Source organism: Panulirus ornatus, chromosome 7, assembly GCF_036320965.1.
Source record: "Panulirus ornatus isolate Po-2019 chromosome 7, ASM3632096v1, whole genome shotgun sequence".
Lineage (NCBI taxonomy): Eukaryota > Metazoa > Arthropoda > Malacostraca > Decapoda > Palinuridae > Panulirus > Panulirus ornatus.
Genome location: NC_092230.1, coordinates 11658359 through 11680330, shown reverse-complemented (window position 1 = coordinate 11680330; position 21972 = coordinate 11658359). Strand labels below are relative to the sequence as shown.

General features: G+C 41.1%; 1 protein-coding gene across 1 annotated transcript in view; it reads right to left on the bottom strand.

Moving 5' to 3' along the window:
- The window catches only part of LOC139749415 (uncharacterized), a 267630-nt gene that overhangs the window by 171331 nt on the left and 74327 nt on the right, over positions 1-21972 (bottom strand). Inside the window, exons 3-5 of the mRNA XM_071663251.1 lie at positions 9647-9771; positions 3564-3731; positions 2722-3158 (exon numbers count right to left, since the gene is read on the bottom strand). Coding sequence (XP_071519352.1) covers positions 2722-3158; positions 3564-3731; positions 9647-9771 — 730 coding nt within the window. The remainder of the gene's footprint in view (positions 1-2721; positions 3159-3563; positions 3732-9646; positions 9772-21972) is intronic.

The window sequence follows — 21972 nt, the reverse complement described above, 5'->3', positions numbered from 1 at the left end:
ATTTTCCAAAAGAAGGAACAGAGAAGAGGGCCAGGTGAGGATATTCCCTCAAAGGCCCAGTCCTCTGTTCTTAACGCTACCTCGCTATCGCGGGAAATAGCGAATAGTATGAAAAAAAAAATGATGATACAGCGCTGGTGGCTGATTCATGTGAGAAACTGCAGAAGCTGGTGACTGAGTTTGGTAAAGTGTGTGGAAGAAGAAAGTTAAGAGTAAATGTGAATAAGAGCAAGGTTATTAGGTACAGTAGGGGTGAGGGTCAAGTCAATTGGGAGGTGAGTTTGAATGGAGAAAAACTGGAGGAAGTGAAGTGTTTTAGATATCTGGGAGTGGATCTGTCAGCGGATGGAACCATGGAAGCGGAAGTGGATCATAGGGTGGGGGAGGGGGCGAAAATTTTGGGAGCCTTGAAAAATGTGTGGAAGTCGAGAACATTATCTCGGAAAGCAAAAATGGGTATGTTTGAAGGAATAGTGGTTCCAACAATGTTGTATGGTTGCGAGGCGTGGGCTATGGATAGAGATGTGCGCAGGAGGATGGATGTGCTGGAAATGAGATGTTTGAGGACAATGTGTGGTGTGAGGTGGTTTGAGCGAGTGAGTAACGTAAGGGTAAGAGAGATGTGTGGAAATAAAAAGAGCGTGGTTGAGAGAGCAGAAGAGGGTGTTTTGAAATGGTTTGGGCACATGGAGAGAATGAGTGAGGAAAGATTGACCAAGAGGATATATGTGTCGGAGGTGGAGGGAACGAGGAGAAGAGGGAGACCAAATTGGAGGTGGAAAGATGGAGTGAAAAAGATTTTGTGTGATCGGGGCCTGAACATGCAGGAGGGTGAAAGGAGGGCAAGGAATAGAGTGAATTGGAGCGATGTGGTATACAGGGGTTGACGTGCTGTCAGTGGATTGAATCAAGGCATGTGAAGCGTCTGGGGTAAACCATGGAAAGCTGTGTAGGTATGTATATTTGCGTGTGTGGACGTATGTACATGTGTATGGGGGGGGGGGTTGGGCCATTTCTTTTGTCTGTTTCCTTGCGCTACCTCGCAAACGCGGGAGACAGCGACAAAAAAAAAAAAAAAAAAAAAAAAAAAAAAAAAAAATATATATATATATATATATATATATATATATATATATATATATATATATATATATATATATATATCTTTTTAAACCAGGTATTCCCAATCACCAGTCCTTTTTCGGCACATAAATCTACAAGTTCTTCACCATTTCCATTTACAACACTGAACACCCCATGTGCACCAATTATTCCCTCAGCTGCCACATTACTCACCTTTGCATTCAAATCATCCATCACTATAACCTGGTTTCGTGCATCAAAACTGCTAACACACTCACTCAGCTGCTCCCAAAACACTTGCCTCTCATGATCTTTCTTCTCATTCCCAGGTGCAGAGCACCAATAATCACCCATTTCTCTCCATCCACTTTCTTACACTCTATCACATACTCCCCCAACTGCTGTTTAAGGAGTAGTGCTACTCTTTCCCTTGCTCTTGTCCTCTCACCAACCCCTGACTTTACTCCCAAAACATTCCCAAACCACTCTTCCCCTTTCCCCTTGAGCTTCATTTCACTTAGAGCCAAAACATCCCAGTTCCTTTCCTCAAACATACTACCTATCTCTCCTTTTTTCTCATCTTGGTTACATCCACACACATTTAGACACCCCAATCTGAGCCTTTGAGGAGGATGAGCACTCCCCGCATGACTCCTTCTTCTGTTTCCCCTTTTAGAAAGTTAAAATACATGGATGGGAGGGTTTCTAGTCCCCCCCCGTTCCCATCCCCTTTAGTCGCCTTCTACAACAGTTAAGAATTCATCTTTGCATTCCCTGCCTTACTAAATATCTCTTCCACCTCCTCTTTTCTTTCTTCATGCCACATGCTCCTCTCATATACTTCATTTCCACAGCCTGGATTTTTGACCTCTGTGACTTCTTTTATGTCCATATCCCAGATGTGTACACCAGGGTTGAGAGGACTATGCTGTAATCTTTTCTTCACTTGCATACTTTCACCTTTACCCTGCAATATTCTACTGAAGAACCCAATAGATCTTCTACCACGTACTACTCCCTCCCTTATCTTTCCTTCCACGTCACCAATCTTACCCAAGATAGCTTCCATATACATAAATTCGGTCACCTCTTCTAGTTTTTCTCCCCAATATCTATTACACAGTAATTTCTTGTCCCACTCTAAAGAGCTTTGCAAAATTTTAATTTTCACTCTGATTCTTTTCAAATACCATTACTTTACTTATATTTATCTTCAGTCACTTATGCTTATGTCATAAAACACACTTACAACCTTCTGCAACTCCTCGCCACTATCAGTAAACAATACAGTATCATCCACAAACAGGCGAGTCACTAGCCACCATACCTTACCACCATACTCCATCTATGCACCATCTATCCCTAGTTTTGCTTTCATCTTTCTTCTCCTCAATCCATATGTAAGATGAAAAATCAGACTGATATCACAGCACTGCCTCATACCTACATGCATATCAAAACTTTTGCATAACTCTACATCCACTCTTAAACATGAATTTGCTCCTCTACAGGCTTTCACACTAAATACTTTAATTTCAATTTTGTCATCCAATACATTTCAACTTACAAATTCAGTACCAAATATTTGATGAATTAATAATGTAATATATCAAGTAACTAAGATTGTGAGAGGATTACCGATCTCTGTGTGTCCATTCTGCTCGATCATGATCCCATTTCCTTTCAGAACGATCCCGGTCCAATGAGTGAGTAGTTCGAACATCATTTGGCATTCTATTATGTTCACCAGTGTTCCTACTTTCCAAGTTGCGATCTAAGCTATGAGTTCCTCGATCTCGATCCATTATTCGGGGAGGTTTGGGAGGACCTGCCATGTTTCCTGTTGACTTGGAATGAGCCATGATTCCTCCAACTCCCATCTTGATGTCAAGTTTGTTTGACTGCATGCGCAAATCTGGGTGATCATAATGGTGATGTGTGCTTGGTTCATGGTGGCTGGCAGGTTCATCCAAGTGAGGCATGGATACTGCTCGTTCAGTGCGAGTATGCTGGGAAGAGCTCATCCCCATGTGCAGTAAGGCAGCATTTGTACGTAGTTGCTTTGGAAGCTGCTCCTAAAATGAAAAAAACAAATAAAATGAATACAACAGGCACAAAACTAAATATTCAAATTTATAGCAAATTATCCCCTTTTTACCCAGCTGACACAGTTCAAACACCCTACTATTCCAAATGCTGAAGTTCTTCTATAATCTTTAATGTCTAATACTCTGGAATACACAATTCAAACTCCCTATTCAATTAACCTATGATTCTTAACTAAAACCTGAATCACAAGTAAAGTTCAAAGAAAGCAATATAATACAAAAAGATAAGACATCAAATGCTCCACTTTCATCTTTCAAAAACACACCTAATTAAATAACATATCCCTGAAATCCAGAATATTTTCAAATTTACAATACAAATGAAGCCAATCAATGCTGGGCTTATTCAAACAGAACAGATAGTTCTCTAACTTGGTCCAAAAGAGGTGCAGAAGGTGGGCGACTGTGTGGCAGTGGTGGAGGACCCATGGGAGTTACTTGTGGGGCAACATTAGCTGAAGAGCTAGGTTGCCTGTCTTCTACCTTTGTGGTGAAAGAGCTTGCTGGTTGGCCTTCCACCTTGTTGCGCAATAGGCTAATCTGATAAAGAAAAAAAAATATCAAATAACATTTCAATTATGAATCGACTGCTTGATGATACATTGTACAAAACTGATTTTGATCTTTGAAACTCTTTTCTGAGCCTACAAAGAGGTAGCTATGGATTATTATCATATCATTATTATACTTTGTCGCTGTCTCCCGCGCTAGCGAGGTAGCACGAAGAAACAGACGAAAGAAATGGCCCAACCCACCCACAAACACATGTATATACATACACGTCCACACACGCATATATACATACCTATACATTTCAATGTATACATATATATACACACACAGACATATACATATATACACACGTACATAATTCATACTGTCAGCTCTTACTCATTCCCATCGCCAACCCGCCACACATGAAATGACAACCCCCTCCCCCTCATGTGCACGAGGTAGCACTAGGAAGAGACAACAAATGCAACTCGTTCACACTCAGTCACTAGCTGTCATGTATAATGCACCGAAACCACAGCTCCCTTTCCACATCCAGGCCCCACAAAACTTTCCATGGTTTACCCCAGACACTTCACATGCAGTGGTTCAATCCACTGACAGCACGTTGACCCCGGTATACCACATCGTTCCAATTCACTCTATTCCGTGCACACCTTTCATCCTCCTCAATGTTCAGGCCGTGATCACTCAAAATCTTTTTCACTCCATCTTTCCACCTCAAATTTGGTCTTCCACTTCCCCTCGTTCCCTTTACCTCTGACTCATATATCCTCTTGGTCAATCTTTCCTCACTCATTCTCTCCACTTGAACAAACCATTTCAAAACACCCTCTTCTGCTCTCTCAACCACACTCTTTTTATTACCACACATCTCTCTTACCCTTTCATTACTAACTCGGTCAAACCACCTCACACCACATATTGTCCTCAAACATCTCATTTCCAGCACATCCACCCTCCTCCGCACAACTCTATCTATAGTCCATGCCTCGCAACCATATAACATTGTCGGAACATACACATTTTTGCTTTCCAAGATAATGTTCTCGCCTTACACACATTTTTCAACACTCCCAGAACTTTCACCCCCTCCCCCACCCTATGATTCACTTCAGCTTCCATGGTTCCATCCGCTGCCAAATCCACTCCCAGATATCTAAAACACTTCACTTCCTAAAGTTTTTCTCCATTCAAACTTACCTCCCAATTGACTTGTCCCTCAACCCTACTGTACCTAATAACCTTGCTCTTATTCACATTCACCCTCAGCTTTCTTCTTTCACACACTTTACCAAACTCAGTCACCAGCTTCTGCAGTTTCTCACATGAATCAGCCACCAGCGCTGTATCATCAGCGAACAACAACTGACTCACTTCCCAAGCTCTCTCATCCACAACAGACTACATACCTGCCCCTCTCTCCAAAACCATTGCATTCACCTCCCTAGCAACCCCATCCATAAACAAATCAAACAACCATGGAGACATCATGCACCCCTGAGACAAACCGACATTCACTGAGAACCAATCACTTTTCTCTCTTCCTGCTCGTACACATGCCTTACATCCTTGATAAAAACTTTTCACTGATTCTAACAACTTACCTCCCACACCATACATTCATAATACCTTCCGCAGAGCATCTCTATCAACTCTATCATATGTCTTCTCTAGATCCAGAAATGCTACATACAAATCCATTTGCTTTCCTAAGTATTTCTTACATAAATTCTACAAAGCAAACACCTGATCTCTACCACTTCCGCAGAGCATCTCTATCAACTCTATCATATGTCTTCTCTAGATCCAGAAATGCTACATACAAATCCATTTGCTTTCCTAAGTATTTCTTACATAAATTCTACAAAGCAAACACCTGATCTCTACTACATCCTCTACCACTTCTGAAACCACACTGCTCTTCCCCAATCTGATGCTCTGCACATGCCTTCACCCTCTCAATCAATACCCTCCCACATAGTTTACCAGGAATACTCAACAAACTTATACCTCTGTTATTTGAGTACTCACTTATATCCCCTTTGCCTTTGTACAATGGCACTATGCGAACATTTCACCAATGCACAGCCACCTCACCATGAGACATACATACATTAAATAGCCTTACCAACCAGTCAACAACACAGTCACCCACGTTTCTAATAAATTCCAATGCAATACCATCCAAACCTGCTGCCTTGCCGGCTTCCATCTTCCACAAAGCTTTTACTACCTCCTCTCTGTTTACCAAATCATTCTTCCTAACCCTCTCACTTTGCACACCATCTCGACCAAAACACCCTATATCTGCCACTCTATCATCAAACACATTCAACAAACCTTCAAAATACTCACTCCATCTCCTTCTCACATCACCACTACTTGTTATCACCTCCCCATTGGCCCCCTTTACTGATGTTTCTATTTGTTCCCTTGTCTTACGCACTTTACTTACCTCCTTCCAAAACATCGTTTTATTCTCCCTAAAATTCAATGATACTCTCTCACCCCAACTCTCATTTGCCCTCTTTTTCACCTCTTGCACCTTTCTCTTGACCTTTTGCCTCTTTCTTTTATACATCTCCCACTCCTCTGCATTATTTCCCTGCAAAAATTGTCCACATGCCTCTCTCTTCTCTTTCACTAATAATCTTACTTCTTCATCCCACCACTCACTACCCTTTCTAATCTGCACACCTCCCACTCTTCTCATGCCACAAGCATCTTTTGCACAAGCCATCACTGCTTCCCTAAATACCTCCCATTCCTCCCCCACTCCCTTTACGTCCTTTCTTCTCACCTTTTTCAATTCTGTACTCAGTCTCTCCTGGTACTTCCTCACACAAGTCTCCTTCCCAAGCTCACTTACTCTCACCACTCTCTTCACCCCACCATTCTCTCATCTTTTCTGAAAACCTCTACAAATATTCACCTTTGCCTCCACAAGATAATGATCAGACATCCCTCCAGTTGCACCTCTCAGCACATTAATATCCAAGTCTCTCTTTCGCGTGCCTATCAATTAACACATAATCCAATAACGCTCTCTGGCAACATCTCCAACTTACATGCGTATACTTATGTATATCTCTCTTTTTAAACCAGGTATTCCCAATCACCAGTCCTTTTTCAGCGCACAAATCTACAAGCTCTTCACCATTTCCATTTACAACACTGAACACCCCATGTACACCAGTTATTCCCTTAACTGCCACTCACCTTTGCATTCAAATCACCCATCACTATAACCCGGTCTCGTGCATCAAAACTACTAACACACTCACTCAGCTGCTCCCAAAACACTTGCCTCTCATTATCTTTCTTCTCATGCCCAGGTGCATATGCACCAATAATCACCCATCTCTCTCCATCCACTTTCAATTTTACCCATATCAATCTAGAGTTTACTTTCGTACACTCTATCACATACTTCCACCACTCCTGTTTCAGGAGTAGTGCTACTCCTTCCCTTGCTCTTGTCCTCTCACCAAACCATGATTTTACTCCCAAGGCATTCACAAACCACTCTTCCCCTTTACCCTTGCTTCGTTTCACTCAGAGCCAGAACATCCAGGTTCCTTTCCTCAAAAATACTGCCAATCTCTCCTTTTTTTTTCATCTTGGTTATATCCACACACATTCAGACACCCTAATCTGAGCTCTCGAGGCGGATGAGCACTCCCCACGTGAGCTATGGATACTTTTACAAATATATCTTGTTCTGACACCATGAGGTACTGTTTGCTATTTATCATGACAAAATGAATTTTAAAAGACTAAACTGTTAATTAGTAATGTACAGTACTGACAGTACACAAAGCTCCAATATGTCACTCAAACTCACCCCAAGATGGTCACAACTTTCTTCATGACCTTCCATTTGCAGACACCATGAGGGATTTGTCCAGATCAATTGAATCTAGTGACAACTGTGACAGCATTGTATAATAAACTTAACTAGTCCCGCCTCTGATCACAAAATTTTCTGAAAGACCAACATTTTCTTTTCAGTATGCTCACCATCCAATGGTATGCTATGCCTTCATCCAGATCTGCTTCATAATCTTTCTCTAACTGTCTCTGGTCTTGAGTATTTCTATAGGAGTAAATTTTGACAGAATTTCCCTACAAACAAACATGGACTGAAGTTTAGAGCTTCATGATTATTTTTCTGAAACTCTTCAAGGCTCTCCATGGGGTCCATTACTCAGCATAAATAACAAGTTTAATGATAACATAGCAGAAGCTCTATCTTTGGGAACATGCATTATGCAGCTTGTTGAATCTTTCTCTAAACAACTAAGTATTGTTCAGTTGCCAAAGATTCTTCTCTACAGAAAGCCACTGCATCACATAATTACTGTGCAGCCAAGAGTACCCAATGAGTGTGTCACTGTATTATGTTTCTTTCAAGTTTATTCTTTTTATTCTCTTTCTTTTATACTTTTATCAATATAATTTAAGAACTGGCCTCAGTGAAGATTTTTGCACATGACTGATGAGGGAGTTTCACCCTCATGGGGTCCCATCTCTTAAACTTCCTTTTGAATTATACCATCTCTTAAATCTATTCACAAATGTGCTCAGCCCACTAACTAGCTTAGGTTACTACCTGACTGAAAAGTCAAACCTTATTTCCAATCACCATTCTTCACAAGAATACCTAGCAGAAATATGTCTTCAAATATTCAGGTCCAACAAAAATTCACTAACTTAAACTTTATTTCCAATCATCATTCTTCACAAGAATACCTAGCTGAAATATGTCTTCAAATATTCAGGTCTAAAGAAAATTCACTAACTTATCAAATCAATACTCTTTTAATGATACACCTCAGAAGAAAATTCAGTAAAACATCCAATCAAATTTTTGTAATATACACTAAAACTGCCTCAGTATAAATCTGATTCCAACCCTTGATGGCTCTGATATATTCCCAAAAGCTCAGGATTGCTCAACATTCCTGCCTCAGTATAAATCTAATTCCAATCCTTGATGGTTCTAATATATTCCCAAAAGCTCAGGATTGCTGAACATTCCAATGACCAATTTGGCATGATTACCTGTCTTTAATGTTTATACCAAACAATTTCTTCACTTCTTCGATGCAAGAATTTCATCCAAGCTGTGTAAACAGTTTTTTAAAAGTTCCTGGTGAGGCCACTCAATTCTAGATACAGGCAAGTCATCAGTGATGTGACATGATATAGGAGGGAAAGCTTTCAACCCAATTTATACATAAATCTATGATGTCAGACTGACCTTACTGATAATAATTTCAGTTAGATCAAAATGCTACGTAAAATCCTACTTTAATTTGATGTTAACACTATTCAACCACATGATGAGATGCACAATTCTTCCAAGTTCCAAGCAAAAGGTTAAAAACTTCTTTAGTTACAAACCCCAAGGGTAAATCCATATCTCAGTCCATGTCAAGTAAGTGATATTACCAGACTCTGCCTGCCTGAGATGACATTGTGAGTGAAAAGTTACCTTTGGCAAGGCTGTATTCTTCTTCAGTTGACAAATCAGAGTATGGTCTTGTCAAAGAACTTCTTCTGTCCCTGATAATGAGTGTAGCACAGCCTTGAAGCTACAGGAGCCCCTGGAGCATGGGTCCTGGGATAACACCAGGACCTTTTCAGAAAGGGGTTCTGGGGTAATTATAAACAAATGTCAAGCATGTAATTTCTGATACTCTAAGAAATGTGCATGTGCAAAACTCTAAATGTTTATGAAAAGCTAAGCAAAGCTTAGTACAAGACAACTGGCAAACTTAGGAAAGGAAAAACAGTATGGAGAGTTTAGGAAGAGTGTAAGATGCATCTGAAACACTTGATGAAAACATCCGAAGAAATATGGTATTTTGCTCTAGCAAGAAATCTTTATCAAGTGTTTGTAGAACAGCTAATTATGTTCTGTTACTAGACCTCACCTGTAGACCAGCACAAAAACGCTCAAAGGAAAGGTAACCATCAGGTGGGGTCACCTTACGAAGGCTTGCTAGCACTCCACGAGGCATTCCTTGAGCCCCATCATCCTGCCATCGACGCTCAATTTCTGCATAGAGCAAATTAGTTTTAACTGATCTGAGTGTCATATATAAGAGCATAAACAGAGCACCTGTCCTGGCTGCATTTAAACAAAACATATTTATTTTTTATTATACTTTGTCGCTGTCTCCCGCGTTTGCGAGGTAGCGCAAGGAAACAGACGAAAGAAATGGCCCAACCCCCCCCATACACATGTATATACATACGTCCACACACGCAAATATACATACCTACACAGCTTTCCATGGTTTACCCCAGACGCTTCACATGCCTTGATTCAATCCACTGACAGCACGTCAACCCCGGTATACCACATCAATCCAATTCACTCTATTCCTTGCCCTCCTTTCACCCTCCTGCATGTTCAGGCCCCGATCACACAAAATCTTTTTCACTCCATCTTTCCACCTCCAATTTGGTCTCCCTCTTCTCCTCGTTCCCTCCACCTCCGACACATATATCCTCTTGGTCAATCTTTCCTCACTCATTCTCTCCATGTGCCCAAACCACTTCAAAACACCCTCTTCTGCTCTCTCAACCACGCTCTTTTTATTTCCACACATCTCTCTTACCCTTACGTTACTCACTCGATCAAACCACCTCACACCACACCTTGTCCTCAAACATCTCATTTCCAGCACATCCATCCTCCTGCGCACAACTCTATCTATAGCCCACGCCTCGCAACCATACAACATTGTTGGAACCACTATTCCTTCAAACATACCCATTTTTGCTTTCCAAGATAATGTTCTCAACTTCCACACATTCTTCAAGGCCCCCAGAATTTTCGCCCCCTCCCCCACCCTAAAAACATAATGCATCATAATCTACAAAGAGGTGCAGCTGCCTAACCACCAGTAATGATCATCCAATGGAAGCAACTGAATGCTAATCTGTCTATCATCATTACCTCTACTGCTAATTCCATGAGGTGGATAGTGGATCTTACTAATGATTTCTTCAAGCCACCTATACATCTCATGTCTTCCCCATCACTCTATCTATCCTTGAAATTCCAATCATACTTTGCATCTGATTGCACTATCTTTGACTACAGTGACCTACATAAACTTGAATTTTACATTCAAGCATCAGATTTGAACAAATTCTCCTTTGTGCAAACTTTTTTTGCCAGCTCTAAAGCACTTAAAGCACACAGAACGTAAGTATATTATCCAAAAATAACTAAAAACCCTTGAAAAGCAGTATACTTTTCTGTACATTAGCATGGTAGGCTTTTAAGTGGAATGCATGGAGATGGGTAGCTGGCCTGAGTACAATAAAACATCTCTCGATTTATGTGATAATTACGTTCTTGAAAATGGTCATGTAAACCAAAAATGCATAAATCATATTATGTAAGTAACAAAGACTGGAGTTTCACTATCAATAAGACAGTACCAGAGAAAAACTATAGCATACACATACCAAGAAATATATATAACATAATATACATGTTGTACAATCAATTCTATTAATTTATTCATTCACCTTACTTAACTGCCGTCTCCTGTGTTAGCGTTGTAGCACAAGGAAACATACCACGAATGGCCCAACCCACCCACATACACATGCATATACATAAATGCCCACAAACACACATATACATACATATATATTTCAAAATACATATACATATACATACACAGGCATATACATAAACACACATGTACATATTCATACCTGCTGATTCCATCTATTCCCATCGCCATCCCGCCACACACATAATAGCATCACCCCCTCCAGCAAAGCAGCGACAGGCACAGACAAAAAGTCCACATTCATTCACACTCAGTCTCTAGATGTCATGTGTAATGCACCAAAACCACAGCTCCCTTTCCACATCCAGGCCCCACAAAACTTGACTTGGTTTACCCCAGACGCTTCACATGCCCTTGTTCAATCCACAGACAGCACGTCAACCCTGGTATACCACATCATTCCAATGCACTCTATTCCTTGCATGCCTTTCACTCTCCTGTATGTTCAGGCCCCAATCACTCAAAATCTTTTTCACTCCATCTTCCACCTCCAATTTGGTCTCTCACTTCTCATTGTTCCCTCCACCTCAGACACATATATCCTCTTTGTCAATCTTTTCTCACATTCTCTCCATGTGTCCAAACCATTTCAACACACCCTCTTCTGCTCTCTCAACCACACTCTTTTTACTACACACATCTTTCTTACCCTTTCATTACTTACTCTGTCAAAACACCTCACACCATATATTGTCCTCAAACATTTAATTTCCAACACATCCAGCTTACTCTGCAAAACCCTATTTATAGCCCATGCCTCGCAACCATATAACATTGTTGGAACTGCTATTCCTTCAAACATACCCAATTTTGCTCTCCGAAATAACATTCTCGCCTTTCACACATTCTTCAACACTCCCAAAACCTTTGCTCCCTCCCCCACCATGTGACTCACTTCCGCTTCCATGGTTCCATCTGCTGCTAAGTCCACTCCCAGATATCTAAAACACTTCACTTCCTCCAGTTTTTCTCTATTCTGTTCATAAAAACAGAAAATAACAAACAATTCCAACACTTATATTTAACTCTGTTTCTGCAGTGCTTGCTGGTGCTGATAGAGAGGATGGAGGTGAGTGAAGGAGTTACCAAGGAAAGGGGTCATCTAAGTCAGATGATGATGTTGGTGAACAGTGGGTGGTTGTCATGGTCAGATGGTTTCAGTCATTACATTTCTAGATGCAGATGGCTAGTCTTCCTTATGAGTGTCCTTTTTCTTCAAAAAAGAAATTTAGCATTCTATTTAGACTTCACCATCTTGCAGTCACCCTTGGTGTAGCCTCCCAAAAGCAACATAAGGCAATCCTTAACAGCTTTGAATCCTAGTGAATGAACATTCTCAAAGGTATTTTCTTCCAAAATAATCAAGTCTTGTCCATCTTAAAAATCTGCTTAGGAGAATAATCGCCTTCCTCTTTAATGGTCTTGAGGGTTTCCAAGAAATTTAAAGAAGCAACATCAACAGACACAGCCTGGCCACTCATCTTGATGTTGTGGTAGTTGTAGGGTTTCCTAAAATATGTGAAGCAACCTAATCATACTTGAGATGATTTTCTTGTTCCTTCTTCTGCTACCAAGTCATCATATATACTTCAGGCCTTTGCTTGTCTTACAAGCATGCTGACAGGAACATACTCATGAGTTTGGCATATGATCCAAGAATCCAACATCTGTTCCATTCTCTCTATAATCAAACTTCAGACATATAAGGTCTTAGGTGCACTGATTAATGTTCCACTTTTGATGTTCATCTTATCTGTGGGGCCTGGATGTGGATAGGGAACTATGGTTTCAATGCATTTCACATGAAACCCTGAGACTGAGTATGAATGAATGTGGTCTTTTTGTCTATATTCCTGGCACTACCTCACTGAAGCAAGGATAGCTTGGCTGTTTTGCCTGTGGAGTGGGGTAGACACAGGAATGGATGAAAGCAAGATAGTATGAATATGTACATGTGTATGTACGGAATGGATGAAGGCAAGCAAGTATGAATATGTGCATGTGTAAGTATGTAATGTCTGTGTATGTATATGTTGATATGTGCGTATCTGGGCCTATATATATATATATATATATATATATATATATATATATATATATATATATATATATATATATATAAATATATATATATATATATATATATATATATATATATATATATATATATATATATATATCGGGAGCGGGGGGCCAGAAATCCTCCCCTCCTTGTATTAACTTTCTAAAATGGGAAACAGAAGATTATGTCTCCATGGTTGTTTAATTTGTTTATGGTTGGGGTTGTTAGGGAGGTAAATGCAAGAGTTTTGGAAAGAGGGGCAAGGATGAAGTCTGTTGGGGATGAGAGAGCTTGGGAAGTGAGTCAGTTGTTGTTCGCTGATGATACAGCGCTGGTGGCTGATTCATGTGAGAAACTGCAGAAGCTGGTGACTGAGTTTGGAAAAGTGTGTGGAAGAAGAAAGTTAAGAGTAAATGTGAATAAGAGCAAGGTTATTAGGTACAGTAGGGTTGAGGGTCAAGTCAATTGGGAGGTGAGTTTGAATGGAGAAAAACTGGAGGAAGTGAAGTGTTTTAGATATCTGCGAGTTGATCTGGCAGCGGATGGAACCATGGAAGCGGAAGTGGATCATAGGGTGGGGGAGGGGGCGAAAATTTTGGGAGCCTTGAAGAATGTGTGGAAGTCGAGAACATTATCTCGGAAAGCAAAAATGGGTATGTTTGAAGGAATAGTGGTTCCAACAATGTTGTATGGTTGCGAGGCGTGGGCTATGGATAGAGTTGTGCGCAGGAGGATGGATGTGCTGGAAATGAGATGTTTGAGGACAATGTGTGGTGTGAGGTGGTTTGATCGAGTAAGTAACGTAAGGGTAAGAGAGATGTGTGGAAATAAAAAGAGCGTGGTTGAGAGAGCAGAAGAGGGTGTTTTGAAATGGTTTGGGCACATGGAGAGAATGAGTGAGGAAAGATTGACCAAGAGGATATATGTGTCGGAGGTGGAGGGAACGAGGAGAAGAGGGAGACCAAATTGGAGGTGGAAAGATGGAGTGAAAAAGATTTTGTGTGATCGGGGCCTGAACATGCAGGAGGGTGAAAGGAGGGCAAGGAATAGAGTGAATTGGAGCAATGTGGTATACAGGGGTTGACGTGCTGTCAGTGGATTGAATCAAAGCATGTGAAGCGTCTGGGGTAAACCATGGAAAGCTGTGTAGGTATGTATATTTGCGTGTGTGGACGTGTGTATGTACATGTGTATGGGGGGGGTGGGCCATTTCTTTCGTCTGTTTCCTTGCGCTACCTCGCAAACGCGGGAGACAGCGACAAAGTATAAAAAAAAAAAATATATATATATATATATATATATATATATATATATATATATATATATATATATTTTCCCATTTTAGAAAGTTAAAAAAAAAAAAAATACAAGGAGGGGAGGATTTCTGGCCCCCCGCTCCCGTCCCCTCTAGTCGCTTTCTACGACACGCGAGGAATGCGTGGGAAATATTCTTTCACCCCTATCCCCAGGGATAATATACATATATATATACACATACATACACACACACACGCACATATACACACACACACACACATACATATATATACATGTGAAAAATGTAAGAAACAATTTGGAAAACTGAAACTTCTAGCTTGAAATGAAATGAAAAAATGAATGTCACATAATGGTTCAACCTCTGGCTATGGAAAGGAAATGTTTAATTTATTTACACAAACGTCAATAGTAGTTCTCATCAATTTAACCACTATGCTATGTGGAAGGTATTAAGAATATATGGTGTGGGAGGCAAGTTGTTAGAAGCAGTGAAAAGTTTTTATCGAGGATGTAAGGCATGTGTACGTGTAGGAAGAGAGGAAAGTGATTGGTTCTCAGTGAATGTAGGTTTGCGGCAGGGGTGTGTGATGTCTCCATGGTTGTTTAATTTGTTTATGGATGGGGTTGTTAGGGAGGTGAATGCAAGAGTTTTGGAAAGAGGGGCAAGTATGAAGTCTGTTGGGGATGAGAGAGCTTGGGAAGTGAGTCAGTTGTTGTTCGCTGATGATACAGCGCTGGTGGCTGATTCATGTGAGAAACTGCAGAAGCTGGTGACTGAGTTTGGTAAAGTGTGTGAAAGAAGAAAGTTAAGAGTAAATGTGAATAAGAGCAAGGTTATTAGGTACAGTAGGGTTGAGGGTCAGTTCAATTGGGAGGTGAGTTTGAATGGAGAAAAACTGGAGGAAGTGAAGTGTTTTAGATATCTGGGAGTGGATCTGGCAGCGGATGGAACCATGGAAGCGGAAGTGGATCATAGGGTGGGGGAGGGGGCGAAAATTCTGGGAGCCTTGAAGAATGTGTGGAAGTCGAGAACATTATCTCGGAAAGCAAAAATGGGTATGTTTGAAGGAATAGTGGTTCCAACAATGTTGTATGGTTGCGAGGCGTGGACTATGGATAGAGTTGTGTGCAGGAGGATGGATGTGCTGGAAATGAGATGTTTGAGGACAATGTGTGGTGTGAGGTGGTTTGACCGAGTAAGTAACGTAAGGGTAAGAGAGATGTGTGGAAATAAAAAGAGCGTGGTTGAGAGAGCAGAAGAGGGTGTTTTGAAATGGTTTGGTCACATGGAGAGAATGAGTGAGGAAAGATTGACCAAGAGGATATATGTGTCAGAGGTGGAGGGAACGAGGAGAAGAGGGAGACCAAATTGGAGGTGGAAAGATGGAGTGAAAAAGATTTTGTGTGATTGGGGCCTGAACATGCAGGAGGGTGAAAGGAGGGCAAAGAATAGAGTGAATTGGAGCGATGTGGTATACCGGGGTTGACGTGCTGTCAGTGGATTGAATCAAGGCATGTGTATGGGGGTGGGTTGGGCCATTTCTTTCATCTGTTTCCTTGCGCTACCTCGCAAACGCGGGAGACAGCGACAAAGCAAAAAAAAAAAAAGGCGACTAAAAGGGAAGGGAGCGGGGGCTGGAAATCCTCGCCTCTCTTTTTTTTTTTTTTTTTCTCCAAAAGAAGGAACAGAGAAGAGGGCCAAGTGAGGATATTCCCTCAGGGGCCCAGTCCTCTGTTCTTAACGCTACCTCGCTATCGCGGGAAATGGCGAATAGTATGAAAAAAAAAATATATATATATATATATATATATATATTATTATTATTATTATTATTATACTTTGTCGCTGTCTCCCGCATTCCATGGTTCCATCCGCTGACAGATCCACTCCCAGATATCTAAAACACTTCACTTTTGAAGGTTTGTTGAATGTGTCTGATGACAGAGTGGCAGATATAGGGTGTTTTGGTCGAGGTGGTGTGCAAAGTGAGAGGGTTAGGGAAAATGATTTGGTAAACAGAGAAGAGGTAGTAAAAGCTTTGCGGAAGTTGAAAGCCGGCAAGGCAGCAGGTTTGGATGGTATTGCAGTGGAATTTATTAAAAAAGGGGGTGACTGTAGTGTTGACTGGTTGGTAAGGTTATTTAATGTATGTATGAATCATGGTGAGGTGCCTGAGGATTGGCGGAATGCGTGCATAGTGCCATTGTACAAAGGCAAAGGGGATAAGAGTGAGTGCTCAAATTACAGAGGTATAAGTTTGTTGAGTATTCCTGGTAAATTATATGGGAGGGTATTGATTGAGAGGGTGAAGGCATGTACAGAGCATCAGATTGGGGAAGAGCAGTGCGGTTTCAGAAGTGGTAGAGGATGTGTGGATCAGGTGTTTGCTTTGAAGAATGTATGTGAGAAATACTTAGAAAAGCAAATGGATTTGTATGTAGCATTTATGGATCTGGAGAAGGCATATGATAGAGTTGATAGAGATGCTCTGTGGAAGGCATTAAGAATATATGGTGTGGGAGGCAAGTTCTTAGAAGCAGTGAAAACTTTTTATCGAGGATGTAAGGCATGTGTACGTGTAGGAAGAGAGGAAAGTGATTGGTTCTCAGTGAATGTAGGTTTGCGGCAGGGGTGTGTGATGTCTCCATGGTTGTTTAATTTGTTTATGGATGGGGTTGTTAGGGAGGTAAATGCAAGAGTCCTGGAAAGAGGGGCAAGTATGAAGTCTGTTGGGGATGAGAGCTTGGGAAGTGAGTCAGTTGTTGTTCGCTGATGATACAGCGCTGGTGGCTGATTCATGTGAGAAACTGCAGAAGCTGGTGACTGAGTTTGGTAAAGTGTGTGGTAAAGTGTGTGGAAGAAGAAAGTTAAGAGTAAATGTGAATAAGAGCAAGGTTATTAGGTACAGTAGGGTTGAGGGTCAAGTCAATTGGGAGGTGAGTTTGAATGGAGAAAAACTGGAGGAAGTGAAGTGTTTTAGATATCTGGGAGTGGATCTGTCAGCGGATATATATATATATATATATATATATATATATATATACATATTTTTTTTTTCATACTATTCGCTATTTCCCGCGATAGCGAGGTAGCGTTAAGAACAGAGGACTGGGCCTTTGAGGGAATATCCTCACCTGGACCTCTTCTCTGTTCCTTCTTTTGGAAAATTAAAAAAAAAAAAAAAAAAAAAAAACGAGAGGGGTATGATATATATATATATATATATATATATATATATATATATATATATATATATATATATATATACATATATATATATATATATATTTTTTTTTTTTTTTCATACTATTTGCCATTTCCCATGTTAGCGAGGTAGCGTCAAGAACAGAGAACTGGGCCTTAGAGGGAACATCCTCACCTGACCCCCTTCTCTGTTCCTTCTTTTGGAAAATTAAAAAAATAAGAAAGGGGAGGATTTCCAGCCACCTGCTCCCTCCCCTTTTACTTGCCTTCTACGACATGCAGGGAATACGTGGGAAGTATTCTTTCTCCCCTATCCCCAGGGATGTATATTTGCGTGTGTGGATGTGTATGTATATACATGTGTATGTGGGTGGGTTGGTCCATTCTTTCATCTGTTTCCTTGCGCTACGTCGCTAATGCAGGAGACAGTGACAAAGTAAAAAAGCAAATATGTATATATATATTTCTCCATTCAATCTTACCTCCCAATTGACTTGACCCTCAACCCTACTGTACCTAATAACCTTGCTCTTATTCACATTTACTCTTAACTTTCTTCTTTCACACACTTTACCAAACTCAGTTATATATCTGTTGGGGATGAGAGAGCTTGGGAAGTGAGTCAGTTGTTGTTCGCTGATGATACAGCGCTGGTGGCTGATTCATGTGAGAAACTGCAGAAGCTGGTGACTGAGTTTGGTAAAGTGTGTGGAAGAAGAAAGTTAAGAGTAAATGTGAATAAGAGCAAGGTTATTAGGTACAGTAGGGTTGAGGGTCAAGTCAATTGGGAGGTGAGTTTGAATGGAGAAAAACTGGAGGAAGTGAAGTGTTTTAGATATCTGGGAGTGGATCTGGCAGCGGATGGAACCATGGAAGCGGAAGTGGATCATAGGGTGGGGGAGGGGGCGAAAATTCTGGGGGCCTTGAAGAATGTGTGGAAGTCGAGAACATTATCTCGGAAAGCAAAAATGGGTATGTTTGAAGGAATAGTGGTTCCAACAATGTTGTATGGTTGTGAGGCGTGGGCTATGGATAGAGTTGTACGCAGGAGGATGGATGTGCTGGAAATGAGATGTTTGAGGACAATGTGTGGTGTGAGGTGGTTTGATCGAGTGAGTAAGGGTAAGGGTAAGAGAGATGTGTGGAAATAAAAAGAGCGTGGTTGAGAGAGCAGAAGAGGGTGTTTTGAAGTGGTTTGGGCACATGGAGAGAATGAGTGAGGAAAGATTGACCAAGAGGATATATGTGTCGGAGGTGGAGGGAACGAGGAGAAGAGGGAGACCAAATTGGAGGTGGAAAGATGGAGTGAAAAAGATTTTGTGTGATCGGGGCCTGAACATGCAGGAGGGTGAAAGGAGGGCAAGGAATAGAGTGAATTGGAGCGATGTGGTATACCGGGGTTGACGTGCTGTCAGTGGATTGATTCAAGGCATGTGAAGCGTCTGGGGTAAACCATGGAAAGCTGTGTAGGTATGTATATTTGCGTGTGTGGACGTATGTATATACATGTGTATGGGGGGGGGTTGGGCCATTTCTTTCGTCTGTTTCCTTGCGCTACCTCGCAAACACGGGAGACAGCGACAAAGTAAAAAAAAAAAAAAAAAAAAAAAATATATATATATATATATATATATATATAAATATATATATATATATATATATATATATATATATATATATATATATATATATATATATATATATATGTATATGGGTTGATTAGAAAGGGTAGTGAGTGGTGGGATGAAGAAGTAAGATTATTAGTGAAAGAGAAGAGAGAGGCATTTGGACGATTTTTGCAGGGAAAAAATGCAATTGAGTGGGAGATGTATAAAAGAAAGAGACAGAAGGTCAAGAGAAAGGTGCAAGAGGTGAAAAAGAGGGCAAATGAGAGTTGGGGTGAGAGAGTATCATTAAATTTTAGGGAGAATAAAAAGATGTTCTGGAAGGAGGTAAATAAAGTGCGTAAGACAAGGGAGCAAATGGGAACTTCATTGAACGGCGCAAATGGGGAGGTGATAACAAGTAGTGGTGATGTGAGAAGGAGATGGAGTGAGTATTTTGAAGGTTTGTTGAATGTGTTTGATGATAGAGTGACAGATATAGGGTGTTTTGGTCGAGGTGGTGTGCAAAGTGAGAGGGTTAGGGAAAATGATTTGGTAAACAGAGAAGAGGTAGTAAAAGCTTTGCGGAAGATGAAAGCCGGCAAGGCAGCAATTTTGGATGGTATTGCAGTGGAATTTATTAAAAAAGGGGGTGACTGTATTATTGACTGGTTGGTAAGGTTATTTAATGTATGTATGACTCATGGTGGGGTGCCTGAGGATTGGCGGAATGCGTGCATAGTGCCATTGTACAAAGGCAAAGGGGATAAGAGTGAGTGCTCAAATTACAGAGGTATAAGTTTGTTTATGGATCTGGAGAAGGCATATGATAGAGTTGATAGAGATGCTCTGTGGAAGGTATTAAGAATATATGGTGTGGGAGGAAAGTTGTTAGAAGCAGTGAAAAGTTTTTATCGAGGATGTAAGGCATGTGTACGTGTAGGAAGAGAGGAAAGTGATTGGTTCTCAGTGAATGTAGGTTTGCGGCAGGGGTGTGTGATGTCTCCATGGTTGTTTAATTTGTTTATGGATGGGGTTGTTAGGAAGGTAAATGCAAGAGTTTTGGAAAGAGGGGCAAGTATGAAGTCTGTTGGGGATGAGAGAGCTTGGGAAGTGAGTCAGTTGTTGTTCGCTGATGATACAGCGCTGGTGGCTGATTCATGTGAGAAACTGCAGAAGCTGGTGACTGAGTTTGGTAAAGTGTGTGGAAGAAGAAAGTTAAGAGTAAATGTGAATAAGAGCAAGGTTATTAGGTACAGTAGGGTTGAGGGTCAAGTCAATTGGGAGGTGAGTTTGAATGGAGAAAAACTGGAGGAAGTGAAGTGTTTTAGATATCTGGGAGTGGATCTGGCAGCAGATGGAACCATGGAAGCGGAAGTGGATCATAGGGTGGGGGAGGGGGCAAAAATTCTGGGGGCCTTGAAGAATGTGTGGAAGTCGAGAACATTATCTCGGAAAGCAAAAATGGGTATGTTTGCAGGAATAGTGGTTCCAACAATGTTGTATGGTTGCGAGGCGTGGGCTATGGATAGAGTTGTGCGCAGGAGGATGGATGTGCTGGAAATGAGATGTTTGAGGACAATGTGTGGTGTGAGGTGGTTTGATCGAGTGAGTAACGTAAGGGTAAGAGAGATGTGTGGAAATAAAAAGAGCGTGGTTGAGAGAGCAGAAGAGGGTGTTTTGAAGTGGTTTGGGCACATGGAGAGAATGAGTGAGGAAAGATTGACCAAGAGGATATATGTGTCGGAGGTGGAGGGAACGAGGAGAAGAGGGAGACCAAATTGGAGGTGGAAAGATGGAGTGAAAAAGATTTTGTGTGATCGGGGCCTGAACATGCAGGAGGGTGAAAGGAGGGCAAGGAATAGAGTGAATTGGAGTGATGTGGTATACCGGGGTTGACGTGCTGTCAGTGGATTGAATCAAGGCATGTGAAGCGTCTGGGGTAAACCATGGAAGGCTGTGTAGGTACGTATATTTGCGTGTGTGGACGTATGTATATACATGTGTATGGGGGGGGGGCCATTTCTTTCGTCTGTTTCCTTGCGCTACCTCGCAAACGCGGGAGACAGCGACAAAGTATAATAAAAAAAAATAATAAGTTTGTTGAGTATTCCTGGTAAATTATATGGGAGGGTATTGATTGAGAGGGTGAAGGCATGTACAGAGCATCAGATTGGGGAAGAGCAGTGTGGTTTCAGAAGTGGTAGAGGATGTGTGGATCAGGTATTTGCTTTGAAGAATGTATGTGAGAAATACTTAGAAAAGCAAATGGATTTGTATGTAGCATTTATGGATCTGGAGAAGACATATGATAGAGTTGATAGAGATGCTCTGTGGAAGGTATTAAGAATATATGGTGTGGGAGGCAAGTTGTTAGAAGCGGTGAAAAGTTTTTATCGAGGATGTGAGGCATGTGTACGTGTAGGAAGAGAGGAAAGTGATTGGTTCTCAGTGAATGTAGGTTTGCGGCAGTGATGTGTGATGTCTCCATGGTTGTTTAATTTGTTTATGGATG